This window comes from Manis pentadactyla, chromosome 4 (assembly GCF_030020395.1).
Source record: "Manis pentadactyla isolate mManPen7 chromosome 4, mManPen7.hap1, whole genome shotgun sequence".
Classification (NCBI taxonomy): domain Eukaryota; kingdom Metazoa; phylum Chordata; class Mammalia; order Pholidota; family Manidae; genus Manis; species Manis pentadactyla.
The window spans coordinates 170,144,082-170,162,885 of record NC_080022.1 but is presented as its reverse complement, the minus strand read 5'-3'; the positions used below and the strand labels follow the sequence as shown (position 1 = coordinate 170,162,885).

At 53.5% G+C, this 18,804-nt stretch overlaps 1 protein-coding gene and 1 long non-coding RNA gene across 3 annotated transcripts; one reads left to right on the top strand and one right to left on the bottom strand.

The window, feature by feature from the left end:
* Window positions 1-597: 597 nt before the first annotated feature.
* Window positions 598-12,263, bottom strand: LOC118911192 (uncharacterized). 2 transcript variants are annotated; one of them, XR_005024362.2, is made up of 3 exons: window positions 12,118-12,263; window positions 3,065-3,277; window positions 598-2,632 (listed from the first exon to the last, which is right to left on the bottom strand). It is a non-coding gene; the product is annotated as an uncharacterized LOC118911192 (long non-coding RNA). The 2 variants fall into 2 exon arrangements; XR_008997386.1 differs by lacking the exon at window positions 12,118-12,263 and having other exon boundaries at window positions 3,065-4,180.
* LOC118911188 (keratin, type I cytoskeletal 14) lies at window positions 4,587-8,930 on the top strand. The gene is made up of 8 exons (XM_036882915.2): window positions 4,587-5,175; window positions 6,403-6,485; window positions 7,027-7,183; window positions 7,347-7,508; window positions 7,592-7,717; window positions 7,807-8,027; window positions 8,119-8,165; window positions 8,674-8,930. Exons 1-8 carry the CDS (start codon window positions 4,651-4,653, stop codon window positions 8,769-8,771), a joined length of 1,419 nt encoding a protein of 472 aa, XP_036738810.1. The 5' UTR covers window positions 4,587-4,650; the 3' UTR covers window positions 8,772-8,930.
* Window positions 12,264-18,804: the final 6,541 nt, after the last annotated feature.

Here is an 18,804-nt window from a genome sequence, read left to right as displayed (position 1 = left end):
CTGGCAGGGACAGCCCTCAGCTCTAGAAGACTTTGCCCTCACTACACAGTGGGGCTGGGACTGGTGGGCAAAGTGAAGGGGAGGGCAGGCGGTATAGAATCTTCCTGGAAGGGAGAAGAAACCTGGCCCTGGGAAGACCCTGTGGGTTGGAGACCCCAAGGAGGACTCCAACCAGTCTTTTGACTATGAGCCTCTCCAGACCTAAGGCATGGGGAGGACCCTGACTGCCGCCTCCTTTCCCCAGGGCTTAGGGGGTCTAGGAAAGACTCTAGACCTCAGTGATTAAAGAAACATCTTGAATCATTGTCTCTTCAAGGGAGGTGGCATGGGAGTCTTAGGGCACAGAGAGGGTTTGAGGAGGCCCAGCCTGGCTTTGTGCTGGGCTAGAGAGGAAGAAAGAGTTCCTTCTTGGGCCTGAAGCCTCCAGCCCCCTCTTTGTCTCCTAAAAAGCTACAGTCCCTCAAGGAGTCCAGGGCAAATGAAGCTCTTGAGCCCAGTGGGCATCAGGAGCTCTTCCCCTTCACTGATGGATGCAAAAAGTAGTGGGTAAAGGCTTAAGGAGAAACAGGATAGTTGCATAGTCCCAAAGTATCTTCCTCAAGGTACTAATTAACTTTAATGGGAAAAATAGTAACATTACAGTGGAGAAACCCAGCAACCACCACCTTAGCCAATGGACAAAGTTAACATCACCAGCACTAAGACCCATCGACATACGTCTTGTATACCTGAGATGATACCCGGAGAAGGACATAACATCATTTCTGTGGGTTTCTTGCCAAAATATATAACCTATCTGATGATGAGAAAATATCAGGAAAGCCCAAACTGAGGCATATTCTACAAAACACCTGACCAGTACTCTACAGAAATGTCATGAACAGCAAGGAAAGAGGGAGGAGACCGAGCAGACGAGACAACTGACGGAATGTGGAATCCTGGTTTGGATCCTGCCGCAGAAAAGGACATCAGTGGAAGAGCTGGTAGAATCTGAATGAAGTCTATAGTTAATTAATAGTATGGGGTCCATGTTAATTTATTAATTTTGATAATTGCACGATGTTTCTGTGGTATGATCATGTTGGGGAAGCTGGGTGAAGGGTGCATGTGAACCTTGCAATATTTTTGCAACGTTTTTGGAAAGTCTAAAATAATTTCAAAATAATGATTAAAAAAGAAAAAGAGAGCTCTCTTCTAGAGCAGGTGTCTATGTGTGAAGGAGCCAGAGAAATTGGGTGGGGGGCAGTGTGGACGGGAACCCCACAAATTTCATGCCTCCCAGCTGCCCACTCTCCAGAATACTTAAAGTTGAGCTAAAAGCTACACCCAGATTGGCTCCGGCCACATCTTACCACAGCTGTCTCTCCAGCAAGTTTTTATATTTTTTTAATTTTTTAAATTTACTTATCATTAATTTCTCCAGCAAGTTTTCACCACTGCCTCAGCAACCCCATATGCTCCTGGTCTGTTACAGTGTAGCGGGTCAAACAGTGTCTCCCTCCAAATTCATGTCCACCTGGAACTTCAGAATGTGACTTATTTGGAAATAGGGTGTTTGTAGATATAATTATGGTAAGAATTGAGATGAGATTGTACTGGATTAGAGTGAGCACTAAATCCAGTGAGTATCCTTTTAAGAGACAGGAAACAGAGTCACACAGACGTGAAGGCTAAGTGCAGACGGTGGCAGAGATCGAAGCTCTGCTGCCCCAAACCGGCAAACACGAGGAGCCACCAGAAGCCGGAAAAAGCAAAGAAGGGTTCTCCCCTCAAGCCTTCAAAGGGAGTTGTAGCCCTGCTAACACCTTGATTTTGGACTTCTGGCCTCCAGAACTGTGAGAAAATACATTTCTGTTGTTTTAAACCACCAAGTTTGTAGTTGTTTGTTACAGCAGTCCCAGGAAGTTAATACACGTGGATGGCACTTTCGTTTGTTCGTATCTTCATTTTGAGGGGAATCTTCCCTTTGTTCTCAGGGTGCGGGCTTGGCGGGGCAGGGACAGTCTCTTCCTTTAGACTGGGCTCTGAAGGCAGGTGCTGGGCTTCCCTTCTCACACTGGGCTACTCTGAGGTTCCCTCCTTCCTTAAAATCCCATCTCCGGGTGCCCTGCCTGTCCTCAGCACACAATGAGGGCTCTGTGGCGGGGGATGCCTGGCCCTGCCGCTTCACCTGTTTGGAATGGCATTGGTCGCCCCAAAGACTGGAGCAGGGAGATTTGCCAACCGCAAGAGGCACCGCTCCAGGCTCCTCCTGTACTCCACGCGCCTGGGGCGGCTGGAGCTAGGTCAGGCAGTGGCGCCCACACAAAGCCTGCCTAGGAGTCCAGAGGTAGGGGGTACTCCAGAACCCAAAAGACTCATCCCATCCCACTAACTGCTGCTGCCCCAGAAAGCTGCCTGTCCTCAAAATGTCATGAGCACTAGGCTGGGCGATGTGTGCCTAGTTCCACGTCTGCTGGAAGGAGGGGGTTGGCCTCAGGATCTGAGCCAGGTCAGGGAGAACAGACTTGTATTTCGTGTGGTGCTTCCATGGTGTCCATCGGGTAGGGAGGGCTGGCAAAGGTCTCTTTGTAAATTGTGTGCAGGAGTCTATATGTCCTTGGTTCCCTACTTTCTTGATCTTTTGGATTCCCTTTGGAGGGAGACAAGGAGGAGCCTGTTTGGGGTTTCACTGAATCAGGTGGCAGGGGGGTGTGGGGGCAGGGGGGAGTAGAACTTTTCCTGTGCCCTGTGCTCCAGGGATTTTATCTGTGGTTCCTGCAGTGGAGGGAGACAGGACAGCAGCACAGAGGAAGCTGGAGGTGGGCTCTGTGCCCATTCCTGCTCCCTGGGTCCCTCTGGATGCCGCATTTCCTCTGGTGAGCACACCCCCGCCTTCCCCAAGCCCTGTCCGGCAGCGGACAGCAACTTGCCTTCTAACAAAAGCATCTGTCTCTCCACCAAAATCCCTGGTGCCTCTCATGCGGCAGCTGTAGGGCTAGGTGGGGATCGGTGACCATCCTCTGGAGGGCGACTGGGACTGTCTGTTACGGTGGGTGGGGCGGGGCAGGGCCCTCTTACTCACATCCTCCAGAGATCTTTGCGGGGCAGATTCGGGGAGCCTCAAGCGTCTGTCTCAGCATTTCTGAGCTCCTAAGCCCCAGTGCAGGGTGGTGGCTCTGGGCTTCTGCTTTGGAGGCAGTCAGGGTTGGGGGAGAGGGAGGCTTCCCTTCCCCTCTGGGAGCAATTGATTCTAGGAAGAGCGTTGGAGCCTCCAGCGGGGGTTGTTGGGGCCTGTCTGGGAGGATGGGACATGTCAGGCAGCCCCAGACACGACCACATTCCTCCCAACATGCCTGCCAGGGTCGGTGTAGCTGAGGGGCTAATGGGAGGGAGGGTATGGCTGGAGGGGGTGCCTCTGGAAGTTGTCTGGGAGACATGAGATAGCTAAAGTGTGGATATACAAACCCCCAAGCCAGAGCCAAATAGAACCTGGAAGTATCCCCTGACCCTCAGGGCCTCAGGAGTTGGGGACCCTGGAGTCCACTCCAGGTGACTACCCTCCCCCCACCACTCCAAAAAAAAATACCCCATCCTTGGGGACAGCCCCACAAGCAGCTCAAATAAGATGGCTGAGCCTGTTCCTTTCTCTGGGGCTGCCATGAGGGCCTGAGAAGACACAGGGGGGCTGGAAGCAAAAATGCCCCTTTAGTCCTGTTCCAGGGGTGTTGCTCCATCCCTTTTGGGGCCCAGACTAGGCTACAACAATGCAAACTAGACTTTATGCCACACTTGGCTTACAAAGCCTTTTGCACACTGCCAGCTCGCATCCTCAGGGCTGACTCTGCAGTATGCAGGGCAGAGGGTATGCACTCCCACCTTACAGGTGTGCAAACAGAGGCTCAGACAAGTGTCAGGCCCTGGGTCACACAGGGCTCAATGTGACTACACGCTCTTTCCCCACGTCTCTGTCTGTGAACTCACCTGCCCTTGGCCACACTGAGCAGCCGCAGCTGCGGGCCCGTCCTGAGTCCCCTGACTGGCTGGGCATGTTTCAGGGATGTGACAGGCTCCTTAGCACAGCCTAGCAGGTCAGACGTAGGAGGACCCCAACACCTTCTTGTCTCTTTCACTAATGGTAGTGAAAGGGGGAATCTCTGTGCTGCCATGACCTTGCCATGCTGGTGTTTTTCTAGTCAGGTGCCAGGTGGAGAGTTGGGCTTCCTCTAAGTGGATGTCAAAGGCCCACTGGGCTAATGGGGAATTAACTGGTCACTGGGTTTATGGGGCAGAGGGCCTTTCTCCTTGCCACTTGGCTGAGCCCAGCGTGTGGGCTCCTGAGGTCCGTGGCTCCCAGGGCCCAGTGGGAAAGTGTAGCCTACAGGCCTACACCTCCTCATATGAATCACTCCTGGCAGGACAAGAAACCAAAAACACCCCAAACAATGAGTTTCCAGTAAAATATGACAGACAAGATGAGGCGGAGGAGGGGAGGGCTCTGTCTGGGAGTTGGCACTGGCCCGTGGGTGATGAAAGCCAAGGGGAATGGAAAATGCCAGGCCCGCCCCCTACTCAGGAGTATAAAACACCTGCGTTCTTTTCCAATTTACAGGAGCACCTTTCTCTTCTCTCTGCCGACTCACTCGCTCGCTCGCCTCCCTCCTTGGCACCATGACCACCTGCAGCCGCCAGTTCACCTCCTCCAGCTCCATGAAGGGCTCCTGTGGCATTGGCGGGGGCTCCAGCCGCATGTCCTCTGTCCTGGCCGGAGGGTCCTGCCGGGCCCCCAGCGCCTACGGGGGCCTGTCGGTCTCCTCCCGCTACTCCTCCGGGGGCGCCTGCGGGCTGGGGGCCGGCTATGGCGGCAGCTACAGCAGCAGCAGCTTTGGTGGGGCCCTGAATAGTGGTTTTGGCGGAGGATACGGCGCTGGCCTGGGTGCTAGCCTGGGTGGTGGCCTGGGTGCTGGCTTCGGTGCTGGCTTCGGTGGTGGTGATGGGCTCCTGGTGGGCAGTGAGAAGGTGACCATGCAGAACCTCAACGACCGCCTGGCCTCCTACCTGGACAAGGTGCGCGCCCTGGAGGAGGCCAACGCCGACCTGGAGGTGAAGATCCGCGACTGGTACCAGAGGCAGCGGCCCGCCGAGACCAAGGACTACAGCCCCTACTTCAAGACCATTGAGGACCTGCGGAACAAGGTGTGTGCACCGGGCAGCTGGCGGCACCATTCCAGCTGCCTTGCTCTGGGAGCCCCTGGCATCTTTCGGTTCCTAGATAGGACAGCCTCCAATCCCAGATGCCTTCCCCGGGCTCTGGATGTCCCCAGCAGTGCTGGTCCCTGTGAAGACGGTCTCCCTTCTCCTCGTCGCTCATGCTCTTCTGGGCTCCACACCTCAGACCATGGGAGACCAAGGATCCCTGCCCTTATATTTTACAGAGGAGGAAGTTGAAGCTCTGAGGGGTGCTGTGTCCTGCCCAAGGCCACCTCAAATTAATGGCAGAGCTGAGACTAGAACACTTGTGCCCCACCTGCCAGCCCAGGAGGCAGCTACCTGTTCTCTAGCACAGGGGAGGGGCAAAGCTGTAACGGGAGCAGGCTCGCCAGCCAAACTGCTCATTAGCTCATTAGTCTGGGTTGTGGCAGCTGCCGCCCATGAGCCCTGGCACCAGTGGCCCCTCCCCACAGCCTGGCAGCTGTGGAAAACCCCTGGAGACATCTGCGGCAGCCCACCTTCCATGCCCTGTATACGAGGGAGCCAGGGGGGCTTGTGCCACGGACCCCAGCGCCCTGCTCCCACATTACCTGGGAGCCCTGCCTGCTCTAAGCCTGCTTCTCTTGGTGTCTGGCTCTGGGTTTGGGAAACTAGGTGATGAGGGAGGGAAGTCCAGCCAATCCAGGGTTCAGTCTGTCTTCATTTCCTTCTGCTTCTTCTTTTTTGATCCCCTGTGCCAGCTGGGTCTCATCTTTTGGGGAAACCCCACCTGTGGTCCCATGCTCTGTGGGCTTGAGAAGGAATGTGTGTCTCTGCAAAAGACTGGCAGGACTGGCTTGGGCAGAGAGAGGAGAATCTCAGAAAGAGGGTCTGAGAACCTTAGGTCACTCCCCTCGTGTGTATCTAGGGAACTTGAGGCCCCGAGACCCATGTCAGGTTTTACAGCAAGTTATTCCTGGCAGGACTGAAACTCAAGGGCTCTCCATTCTAAGGCCGGGGCTCTTCCTGCCCATTCCACTGACCACAAGTCAGCAAAGTCCCGGGTCAAAGCTGAACTGCTGGGGGTTATTCTTTAAGCTGTGGTGGTGAAGGCTTGTGGGGAGAAGGGGACACCCAAGAAGAAGCATGAAGGCCAAGGCCTAATACAGGCAGCACTGAAGTCTGGCTAGTGATGTCCATTTGACCGCTGACCCATGCCCTTTGCATCTGCAGATCCTCACAGCCACCGTGGACAATGCTAATGTCCTTCTGCAGATTGACAATGCCCGCCTTGCTGCCGATGACTTCCGCACCAAGTGAGTTTGTAGTGCTGGCCCAGAATGTCCAGTCTCCCCAGGGTGGGGCATTTTTGGAGCAGTGTTCCCTACACAGAGCTGATGAATGCCAGGATGGCTGCATGGAAACCACTTGGGGTGCTTGTAAAAGTACAAGATTCTTGGCCCCACCCTTGGACTTCTGATTCAGTTATTTTTAACAGGGTGATTCTGACCCATGGCCAGGTTTGGGAGCCACTGCTTTAGGGAGAGGCACTCCCCACTTCCCCAGCTGCCCTGAAGGGCAGGAGGTAGTCATATTTGGAAGCCTTGTGTGCTACTGTTTGGCTGAAGCCAGAAGCATCTCCCCACCCTGAATTCTGCAGCATGATCAACTGCCCCCTCAGGAATGTTCAGATCAGAGCCATCAGTGAGTGCTGTGTCCAGCCATGCCATTTTCAAGATGGGTTCCCTAACTCCCCACAGGGTGCCAGCCATGGGAAGGAGTTGCAGGGTGAAGAGAGCAAAGCCGGCAGAGTGGCCAGGATGGGTGTCTTATTCCTTTCCTCTTGGGTCTTTCCAGGTACGAGACGGAGCTGAACCTGCGCATGAGCGTGGAGGCCGATACCAACGGCCTGCGCAGGGTGCTGGACGAGCTGACTCTGGCCAGAGCCGACTTGGAGATGCAGATTGAGAGCCTCAAGGAGGAGCTGGCCTACCTGAGGAAGAACCACGAGGAGGTGAGAGCTGAGTGGAAAAGCCGGCTTGGAAGGTTAGCCGGAGGGAAGAGAGAGCGCTGAGATGCTGGGGGGCAATGCACAGGCCAAGAACACCCTGACTAGGGAACCCCAGTGGGCTGCCTTAGTGAGGCTCCTGACTGTGAGCTGTTTTTCTGTTGTGCAGGAGATGAACGCCCTAAGAGGCCAGGTGGGTGGAGATGTCAACGTGGAGATGGATGCCGCCCCTGGCGTGGACCTGAGCCGCATCCTGAACGAGATGCGCGACCAGTATGAGAAGATAGCAGAAAAGAACCGCAAGGATGCCGAGGAATGGTTCTTCACCAAGGTGGGTATTGTTCAGGGTGAAAGGGACCCAGAACAACTGCCTCCTGGGAACTTCTGGTGTGAACGATGTTTTCTTTTCTGCAGACAGAGGAGCTGAACCGTGAGGTGGCCACCAACAGCGAGCTGGTGCAGAGCGGCAAGAGTGAGATCTCTGAGCTCCGGCGCACCATGCAGAACCTGGAGATTGAGTTGCAGTCCCAGCTCAGCATGGTAGGGGCACTGCCAGGCCTGGGGTGGACCAGGGCTCTGAGGGAGTGACTACCTTCACTGATCTCCAATCTTCTTTCCGTCCCTCGCAGAAAGCATCCCTGGAGAACAGCCTGGAGGAGACCAAAGGCCGCTACTGCATGCAGTTGGCCCAGATCCAGGATCTGATCAGCAACGTGGAGGAGCAGCTGGCCCAGCTGCGCTGCGAGATGGAGCAGCAGAACCAGGAATACAAGATCCTATTGGACGTGAAGACGCGGCTGGAGCAGGAGATCGCCACCTACCGCCGCCTGCTGGAGGGCGAGGACGCCCAGTGAGTGCCCTGCCCACCCTCCCAGGCCGTCCCCCGCTGTTCACTCACTGCCTTCCTGTGTCTAAGGATCTTGGCCTTTCTGTCTTCACAGCCTCTCCTCTTCCCAGTTCTCCTCTGGCTCTCAGTCATCCAGAGATGGTAAGACCTTCCTCCTCGTCAAGCCTCGACCCAGGACCACTCCCTGTCTTCCAACAGGTCTAGGGAGTTGGACAGGGGCTTAACCCAGAGCTTTCCCTTCTTAGGGCTAGGAACTGGTGACCCCCACTTTTTACTTCTGCCAACTGGTGTTTGTGGCAGCCCCATGGCTCAGGTGGTCAGCACCATGGACAGGACCCCCACATGGCTCTTCTTGCCAAGACGAGTCCATTTGGGTCAGTCTGGAACTGAACCATCTGGTCTGAGCTCTTGGGAGCCTCCTAAGAACTCTGAGGACATGGAGTGTGCCTCTGACCAGGGAGCCTTAGTATAAAAGAAAGGTGCTGATGGTAACAGTCCTGGGGCAAGAGCAGTGAGAGGAGTGATGATCAGTGGAGAGGGCAGCGCAGAGAGGGTCCGTCTACGTCCTCTCAACTCCTTGGCCTCCCCACTCCTGATTTCTCCATTGCCTGTCCTCCACTGGTAACGCCCTCTCTCCCCTTTTCCCCAGTGACCTCCACCAGTCGCCAGATTCGCACCAAGGTCATGGATGTGCACGATGGCAAGGTGGTGTCCACCCACGAGCAGGTCCTTCGCACCAAGAACTAAGGCGGCTCAACATTGCTCAGGCTTAGGAGGTCCCCAGTGTGGACACAGGTCTCCCTGGGGGATCCTCTCTCCTGCCCCACAAGTACACCATACCCGAATCCTGCCTCACCCTTGCTGACTTCTGGCAATCAATAAAGCTTCATTATCTGAGTTGCACAACTCCCGCCTCTGCCTGGTCATTGTCAGGAGTGGAGGTGGTGAGAAGCATCTCTTTGGAGCTCATCTTAGACCTGGCTGTGCCCTCTGGGACTGGGAGAAAGGGCCTGGGGGTGGACTGGGCTCAGGTCCCGGGATGGCTTTCACCATCTCTGAAGACACAGATAGATGTGTGTACAAGGTCATTTGTGGTGTCTCCTAGGGCATGGGGGAACATTCATTCAGTCAGTCACTCACTCATTCATTTACTCATTTATTCATTAGTTTGTTCATTCATTCATCAGGTATATTGAGTGCTTTTTGTGTGCCAGGCACTGTGCTAGGTTAAGATTCTTAATGTTTTTGTCATCAGGGATTTCACTGAGAATACATCTAAAGCTAAAGATCTTTTCTTCCCAACCCCCAATAAGCACACACACATTTGCACTTAATTCATGAAGTTCATGGATCCCCTAAAGCTCATCAAGGGAGGTCCACAAACCCAGTAAGAACTCACGGTTTACTGAGAGCTTTGTCTCCCTTCATTCCACCTGCTCTTGCCTCTAGGGCTGGGTCTGAACGTGCCTGCTCTCAGTTGAATTGGGGCAAGTAGATTATCCTCTCCAAGCCTCAGTTTCCACGTCTGTAAAGTGGGCATACTGACAGTATCTACCTTGTGGACTTGTTGCAAGGATTTTCTGGAAGAATGCATGTAAGGTCACTAACACAGTGCCCAGAACAGTGTAGGCTCAGAGCACAGCTGTGTGAGCGCTACTGGTGAGCTAGGTCTAGTGCGTGGTGACTCTCCACCTATGACAAGGGCATTTTTTGAGGCTTTGGGAACAGACTGGTTTCTAGCCCTGGCTCTGTTCTGTATTAGTTCCTGTAACCATGGAGCATTTCAGTTTCCCCATTTACCCAGTAATCATGGTGAGTTCTGACTCTTGGAGCTGATATGGGAATCCAAAGAGTGAATGCACATTAAGAGCCTGGTTTGTAGGAGCCTCTTCTGGTGGGGAGTGTCTTTTCCTCTCTTTAGGGGGTTGGAAAAGGAGGAGGAAGGGGAGGATTCCACTGAGTGAGTAGTGAAGATTCCAGAGGTGGGTAGGGCTCACCGCCCCAAGCTAAGAAAGAGTTGAGTAGTCACTGTGTCACTTTAAACAATTTATTCACTGGGCTGCGTGAATAAAGCTTCTACGGGGAGCCAAGGATGCAACTATGGTTAAAGGTTTAGTCTCTGACGGCAGGTGGACTGAAAGCCTGGACCCTGGGATCAGTCATCCGGGTTGGAGTCCCAGCTCCTCACTGACTAGCAGAAGAGTTCGGGAAAAATCCTCTTTCACAGAGTGAGAAATGAAAACCTTTTCTACATAGGCCAATGGAGGATTAAATGACTTCATGTCAACGAGTTTAGCATCCTGGTTGGCACATAGTTGGTGCTCTCTAAATGGTAGTGTAAAAGGGTAAGTTCTTAGGAGAAGGGATAAAGTGATGTTGGTTTCTCTTGCCCTCATCTTCACCCCAGAGAAGAGATCTGTTTTGTGTTCCTGAAACTGTGGGATGTCTTTTTTGCCAGAGTTTTGGCATTAAGAAGGGTTGATCTGGGTGATCTCTGGGGGGGTTCTCTCCACCTATGATGGCATTTTTTGAGGCTTTGGGAACAGACTGGTTTCTAGCCCTGGCTCTGTTCTGCATTAGTTCCTGTGACCATGGACCTCGAGGTGAGTGGGTAGAGTTTGGGAGGTATGAGGGACATCTCAGGGAGGAGGAAGGTTTCAAGAAGCTACCTTGGAGACTGGGAAGGGATGGTTTTGTGGACCTAAAAGTGGTAGGACCCTGGAGGGGTGGGGTGGCATGATAACCCTAGGGGTGCTGGACTCTAGGGATCAGTGTTCCCAGCTGGGCAATGAACTCAAGTGTGGCCTGGTATCTGGGGAGTGGTCCACATTCAGGAGGCCACATGGGACTGGACAGGGAGCAAAACAGCAGTAGTCACCAGTGAGGACTGAAGCCTAGAATGTTCTGGACTACATAAGAATACCCAGATAGCATTGTCTTGGAGGTGGTGGACAGGGACTGTGGGTGTAGTCAGAGTAGAGTGAGGGCCTCCAGAAAAAGCAAGGATATTTACAGTCAGAGCAATGTAACTACATGCAAGGAAACCCCCTACCAAAACTCTGTGCTAAATATTAAGCTCTAGAGTCATTCTTCAGTGAGATCAGTTAATGTTCCCCAGATAAAGAAGAATAGCACATGTTTTTATTATGCTGATCATTTGTAATAATGTGTAAGATTCACTTTAGCATGGTAAAAGGCCCAGGCCTATGTGCTGTCTTTCCTCCTTCAGACCTGATGAGGTGATTTGCAATCTGGGCAATTAATAATGGCAAGCAAACCCAGCCATAAACGGCATAGTAAAAGGCAGGAAGGATTCCATCTTAAAAAGATTGCATTTAATACCCAGGAAGTTAAGAAGTAAGATTCCTAACTTACTCTTTAGCAAACAGACAACAGCTCAGCCCACCTTGGGGACTGGGCAGGCGGTCTTTTTTGATATGCTCCCAGACCAAGATGCCAGTATCTCAGGGAGAAATCAGAGCAGTAAATTTCTTGTGTTAAATTAATTTTAAATATTCAGGGACCACCTAACAAGTCCACACCCCTAAGCCCTTTATCACATTCCCAAGTGCCTATAAAACCCCTAGACAATGCACAGCTACAGGCTCTCTTGTCCCCTCCTGGCGTGAGCCAGGAGCTCTTTCCTTGCACTTTATCTCTAAATAAAAGCCTCTCCCTGGCTCTCCTACCTTGAGTGTTTGCTAAGTTCATTCTTTGACTCCACAAACAAGAACTCCGGCATCAGTTTTAAATTAGAGTTTCCACCCCAAAGGAGTTCTGCTTTAGAGGAATATAGCAGTGTGAGATTTCTTAGACTTGGGTGTGGTGGGGCAAGCTTCCCTTCCTCTTGAGTGGCTACTGTTAATGTTTGCAGGGAACCCACGGAGAGTGGGCTTGCTTGATGGCGAAGATGGCAGCTGGAGGTCACCTGGCTAAAAGCAGGAGCAGAAGTGGGTTGGGGGGAAATCAAGCAGCAGGCTTTGAGGTGGTCCTACCCTGCATGCCTGGGCCCCAGAGGAAAGAGCCAGCAGGGCAGCTGTCCCAGAGTCCCACATGGAGTCCACTCCCCTCTGGGGTCCCCCTGCCACCTTACCCCATTGGGAAGACTGGAGCCAACACATCGAGTCCTGCTGCCGACCAGGGCCTGGAACCACAAGAACCCAGCTAAAGATCTGCGCCAGGCCCCTGATACTGGCAAGACTGCCTCCCCCACTGCCAGTCTAGATCTAAACGACAGGCAACCAGGAAAGCGACTCCATAGCACAGTCTAGTGGAGGCAGGAGGAGTTACCGCTCAGAGGCTGGGGGTGGGCGGTAGGCACATCACGTGGCTTGGCCCCCCTCCCCCAGGGCAGTTGGGAGGAGCGACCTCTCCGGTCCTCTCAGAATGCTGCCAGGGAGAGGTGTCCTCCGACCCCTCGGCCTGGGACAGTGGCCTGCTCTAGTTCAAACTGACTAAAAGCGGCCGAGAGCCCAGCCTGCGGCTCAGGCCCCTGGTTTCTGATCAGGCTTGTGACTCATTGTTGTTTTGCTCTCTCTCAGGAACGGGATGAAACTGAAAGTCTCACGGAACCAGCATGTGTAGTTTTTCCTTGCCGACTCCAAGGTTTTTGCTTTATGGGATGCGTCGGCCTTGAAATTCTGGGTCCCCGTTAGTTCTGGGGGCTCTTTTTATTGTGAAAGGACCTCAGCTGTGTCCAGGGATCTTTACAGGCTAAACGTGGCATATCTCCCCAAGGTTACCCGACCAGGTGAATGGCTCTTTCCCAAGGCAACAGATGACCTGGTATGGGTAGTGTAGCCAACCAGCCCTACAGGCTGGTGTCGGAGGAGAAAGGCTCAGGAGGCCTGAAGTCCAGGAAGCTGGGGGTCCCAGTGCTCTGGCCTGGCTCACCTCACTGAGCTTGGGTGCTGCCGCAAAGGGGACAAAAGGATGCTAGGGGTTCCCTGGTGATGGCCTGGCCTCAGGCAGACACAGGACAGGTACCAGCAACTCCTCCTTTGCCCTTTGCTGGGCCAGCGCTTAGCTGATGTGGCTTCCCTGCGTGGCACCATCAGCTGCAGGGCCAGGCCTGGGAAAGGAAGCCTCTTTCCTGTGAGGAACTCTGATGAACTTGGGGTGACTTGGCTTGGGAGAAAGGGTGAAAAGAGACACAGAGACATAAAAACAAAAATGTACATAGAGGAGTCAGAGACAGAGAAAGACAAGACAGGGAAGACCTTGGGCTAGCACCTTTCATTCACTCATTTGCTCATTCATTCGCCCATATGTATTTATTGAAACTTACTATTCTTGGTGTGGGGAACATGGGGGGAATTGAGTCAGACTGAACAAGGAAAGAGACAAGGTGAGCAGGAAGGCAGAAAGGAACTCAGGAAGCACAGAGGGAGCCATGAACCTGGTGCCCATTTGGTTCCCTCTCCTGCAGGACAATCCCCACTTCACCTCCTGCTTGTTTAGCTCTGTGACTGTGGCCCAAGATGCTCACCCTCTCCAAGCTTCAATTTGCTCAGTTGTACAATGATCTAAAAATTAGTACCTACCTCATAAAAGGACTGTGAAGATTAAATATGACGGGGCAGGCAAAGCAACGGGGATCTTGCCTGGAGCCCTGGAGGGTCCTTGAGGGAAGAAACTGTGTTCCTCCAACTTTTGTGCACCCTCTTCCTCAGTTCCACTTAGCACAGGTTCACTTAGTGGGGGCTCTGCAGACAGAGGGACTGATAGTGAAAAGGCTGAGAACCCAAGTCATCCATACAGTCCAAGGGGAAGTCAGGGGACATGCACAGTGACAACGACATCAGGAAGATGTTCCACTGTGTGCCGGACCCATAGCAGCAGCTTTACCATGTTAGCTGTTTTAAGCCTCACAAACAACCTTGGGGGGTAATAACTATTTTTCACCACCAACGTGCTTTGCTTGCCCCAGCCTGCTGCCCATTAGCCACTGCCCTTACAGTCACGTTCCCACCTCATTTGCACATGCTGTCTGTTCCTCCTCCAGGACGCTCCTCTCCTAGCTCACTCGTACTCACCTTCACTCAAGGGTCTCTTTCTCAGGGACACCCTCCCTGATCTCTGAGGCCATGCCATACCCTCTTCATGTGCTCCCAGTTTTCTCAGCATCAGCACTCACCCCATGTATTCTTGATGGTATGTTTTATCCCGTAACAGTCCAGGACGGTAGGGGCTCTGTCTGGTTTACTCATCACTTTATCCCCAGCACTCAGTGCAAGGCCTGGCACACAGTAGGTGTCCAATAAAGGATGAATCCAAACTTGTGGTGAGGAAATTGAGGTGCAGGAAAGGGAAGCAATTTTCCTCCCCAAAACGAATGAACCTGGCTTTAGACTCAGACCTGTCTGGCTCCTAAGCCAGTGCCCCGACCCTCTCTGCACGTTCCACCTTGCACACACAGGCTGGGGTATCAGACTTAGGGAGAGGACGCCTCTGAGGGCCCATGCAGCCCCCCAACCCTGGCGCATGCCCCTTGGGCTGGTGGGGTCTGGCTAGGTGGGGTGGTGGCAGATGCCTAGCATGTGAGGAAAGAATCAGTGTTGACAGGAGCAGGCGCCTCTGCCCCGAGCCAGTGGGCATTTTCTGCCCACATCACTAATGGCGGGCAGGCCTGCGCCACGCCTGTCCTCCCTCCGCAAGCTGCCACAGGATGACTCAGGGCACTCCCTGGGGCTCAGTGAGACAGCAAGTTGAGGGGCATGAGCAGCTGGTTACAGGCAAGCAGCAGGGCTCTCGTGGCCTGAGGAAGGCTGTCCTTGTCCCCTCACCCGAGTCCCCAAGCCCCCAGCCCTTTGGGGACACCTCATAGGTGGCACTGCTTGGTTCCCCCTCTGTTAGTCGGCCTGAGCCCTCGCAGCCCAGTCCCTAAGGCCAGGGCCAGCATGGAGGATGCTGGCACCATGGGTGCGGTGGGGCTGCGGAGAGCAGCTCTGCTTCCGCCTGGGTCTCAGGGGCCAGGGTGCCCTGAGCTGCATGCTCCGTTCCCTGCTCAGGCTTTGGAGGTTTCCCACAGGGAGTGTTAGGGATGGGGCTCTGAGGGCAGCCTCTGAGCCCTGAGAGGGTAGGAAAGTGAGCCAGGTCACCTGGCCCAGAAGAAATTGCTCACTCAGGCCAGGGCTCTGTCAGCTTCCGTCTTCCCTGAGCCCATCTTGCCCAGTCTGGGCCCCTGGGCCAGACAGACAGCTCACAGAGGGAAAGAATGGTGCCCTGGGGACTGCAGTAAGACCTCAGATTCGGGGTACGGGGGTTGTCCACCATAGCAAGCTCCTCGTCGTATTGGAAGGAGGGCCAGATGTGGAGAGGACTGACATGTGGGGAGCAGGGCATTCATGGGGAGTAGCTGGGCATTCATCCAGAGACCCCTCCAGACAAGGCCTCATGAATACACTGTCTTTATGGCTCTGGCAACTGTCCTCGAAAATGCTTCTCGTGAGGAAACTGAGGCCAAGGCCCCAGGGTGGGGAGGAGGGCTGGGAGGCAGCCCCCTGTCTCTCCACACAGCTGCTTCCTGAGCCCCAGGGGAAAATGCCAGATGGCAAGAGCAGCAGGTACGGGAGCCGATGTGCAGGGCCAGCCCAGATGTAGGAGAAAGGCCTGGGCCTTCTTTGCATTTACTGGAGGGAGGGGAGCTGGCGGTGAGCAGGGTTCCCTCAGTGCAGGTAGAGAATTGGCCAGATAAGTCCAAAGTTCAGATCTGGCAGTTGATCTGGAGTACATGAACTGTCAAGTCCTTGCCTCGCTGGCCCCTGAGATGCGAGCGTCCTCACCGGCAGCTCAGGTTTCCTACACCTGCAGCCTGCTCACTGGAGCTGAGTGAGGGCAGGCCCAGAGGGTGGAAAGTTGAGAAGGTAATGGGAAGCAGGGATTGGAGAGCTCGGGACCAGGGCTAGAAATGGGCCATCTCTCACAAGAGCCAGCCAGGCAGGCATGTCCCAGATGGAACTTTCTGGTCAGGCAGGCAGGTCTCAACTGCCCTACACAGTCAGGCTTGCTCTTTAGGGTCCTCTGACATAAATGCATTTACAAAGAATGCACGTGCTAGCTCTCCCCTGGCCTGCTCACCCTGGCTCTGCCACCTCTCCTGCATCCAGCTGGGGTACCTGGGACCTGGGGTTTATATCCCAGAGTGGCAACATCAGATGGAGTCGGGGGAAGTAGAAAGGGTAGGGCCTTCCAGGTGTCCAGTCGCATTGCACACAGATGCGCAGCTCAGCAACGGAGCTTGGCGGGAGCCTGGGAAAGGTTGACAACCAATGCACTGACCACCAACTTGGTGCAAAAGTTTCCCTTGTGTTAGGCAGTCACAAAATACCATCAGTATTTTTTGTGTGACCTGTTTAATTTTTAATTTTTTATGTCACATATTTTGTACTAGCCATTTAACTATTCAACACATTTTGGTATACCAGCTTACTTTTCTTTTCAACAAATACATATTTATGAAGGAAATCCTACATTACTACTAAAAAATTGAAAAATCAGAATCACTTGCAGGAAATAGAAGGAAATGTCAAATGATAAATACTTAGCTTTTAACTAGATAACTTTTGCTTCCTAAAAGTTCTCAGCCCAAGGCTGGCTTTGGTTTTGTTAAACAGGGTGATGGCAAGTGCAGAGTGTATTGAAGAGGCCATCATGTCCAACCGAGATTTTCTCCTTGACTGATCAGAAGATTGAAAAATAGAAAAAGGAACTACTTTTCTCACCAAGTGACTCAATATTGTGTAACAGTCTCCGTGCATTGTCTAAAAGCATCTCATGAAACACTGGTCCTTTATGAAGCCTAAACATCTTTTAGCTTCAGCCCAGATGTCATTACCTCTTCCAGGGGTCATTGTTGACCAATCTGGCCTCTTTCTTCTCATCGTAAGCTCCCTTTTGGCTCTTAGCATCTCCTGCTGCAATGACCAGTTATCTTTCCTTCATCCCATATGTGTTGGGAACCTGGACCAGACACAATGCTTGGCACGGGGGCCAGCACAAGATGAGCAAGGACAGGTGTAAGGAGCTCTACTGTTGGAAGACACAGTTGGGGGAGCACATAGGTAGAGTGTGGAAACCTGGACCAGAGCAAAGTGTAAAGTCAGAGGGAGAGGAACCTGGAAGGCTTCAGGGAAGAAGGGAGCACACAGTTGGGTCTCCAGAGTTGAGCAGGAGTTTTTTGGGTAGAAGAGATGGAGAGGAACATTTCACTTGGAGGGAACTGGAGGCACTGAGCATTAGCTAAGGCATGAAGGGCATTTGGGAGCATTGCATGATTTGGTTAGGAGGTCTGGGGAACGGCAGAAGATGGGGCCAGAATGGAAAGATCAGGAAAGGCCTTGAGTGCCAAGGATGTGGACCTTATCTTGGGAAGGGAAGTCAGTGGATTGATGTGCTTAGACATGGGTTGGAAAGACCACTGTGGCTTCTGTGTGGAGGAGGATTCTGGGGGACCAAGAGAGGCAGGGAGAGCAGCTTGGAGCTGATGGCAAAGGTCCAGGTGAGGCAGAGAGACTCTGGGGGTTGAATGGCCAGAGGCAGCCTAACATTTTTGGAGCTTTTCCCATGAGTCTCTTACTAGGAGGTGGGCGGACTATAAATGTCTTCATTTTACAGAGGAGAGAACAGAGGCGCAGAATAGTTTAGTAAATTAGAGTCACCTAGCTAGTGAGTGGGGAGTGGGGACTGAGCCTGGGGGCTCTGGCACCAGAGTCCACCACCTTCTTTTCCACTCTCTTCTGGCCCTGGTCACCAGAATACACTTGTGGCTCTCGGCCAGGAGCAAGGGGCTTGTAAAATTCCAGGAGGGCTGACTAAGCCACACACCTCTTTCTCTCCCAGGGCTCAGTGTGGGTTAGGTACTTGGCCAAGGTCAGTACCCCCTGCTGAGCCCTGCCGAAGGACCAGCGCAGTCAACCCACTTGCCTACCTGCTTGAAGGTCAGTGGGCATTAGCACCACTGTGTTCAGGTGACTTTCTCCCTGAGGCCATCCTGTGACTTCTGCTTGCTGTTGCCGAGCGCTGGCGGGCACATTTGCTTTGTAACCATCTTAGTCTTTCTTCCATGCTACTTGCCTCCTCCACCAGACCGGAGTATCTGAGAGCAAGAACTGAGCTCTGCATCGCACTGGAGCTCCATGAGGCAGGGGCTGGGCTTCCTATCCCTGCCGGCAGCTCTCCATGGGCAGCAGCCGCATCTCCCCCTTCTTCTATAATAACCCCTGGGTGCTCCAGCTCCAGCTCACCCCCAGAGGGCACAGGGCGGGAGCAGCGAGGGGTGCGGATGGTGATGATGACCAGTGAGGGAGGTGACTCCCCTCCTGGGAGTTTCCATTCCAGAAGGGCTAAGTCTCAGACCTGCTATTGAGCCAGCCAGAGACCGAAATCCCAGATCTAGGTCACCCCCTTAGCAGCTGAGCTGATTTATGTGCCCCTGACAGCATAATATCATTAAATTACCCCACACAATGAAGAGAGGCTGGGCTCCCTCCAGGCAGTCACCAAAGGACGCTGAGCCTGGGGCCTCCCTGCCGCCTCCCATGTTCCAGACCTCTCGTGAGTCTGTGGGGGAAGGCGGGGGCAGACAGACACACCCAGGTATGCCACCTTCAGACGGGGGTATAAATGGGCAGCTGGGGACAGCTCTGTACCCTGAACTCCACAGCCAACAGCCCTCTTACGGAGGTTCCCTATCCTACGAGCTGCGGGCAGTGCCATGAGTGGCAGACAGTCCTCATCGTCTTTGTGGCACCAGAGCAGCAGCTGCGGGGGTGGCAGGGGC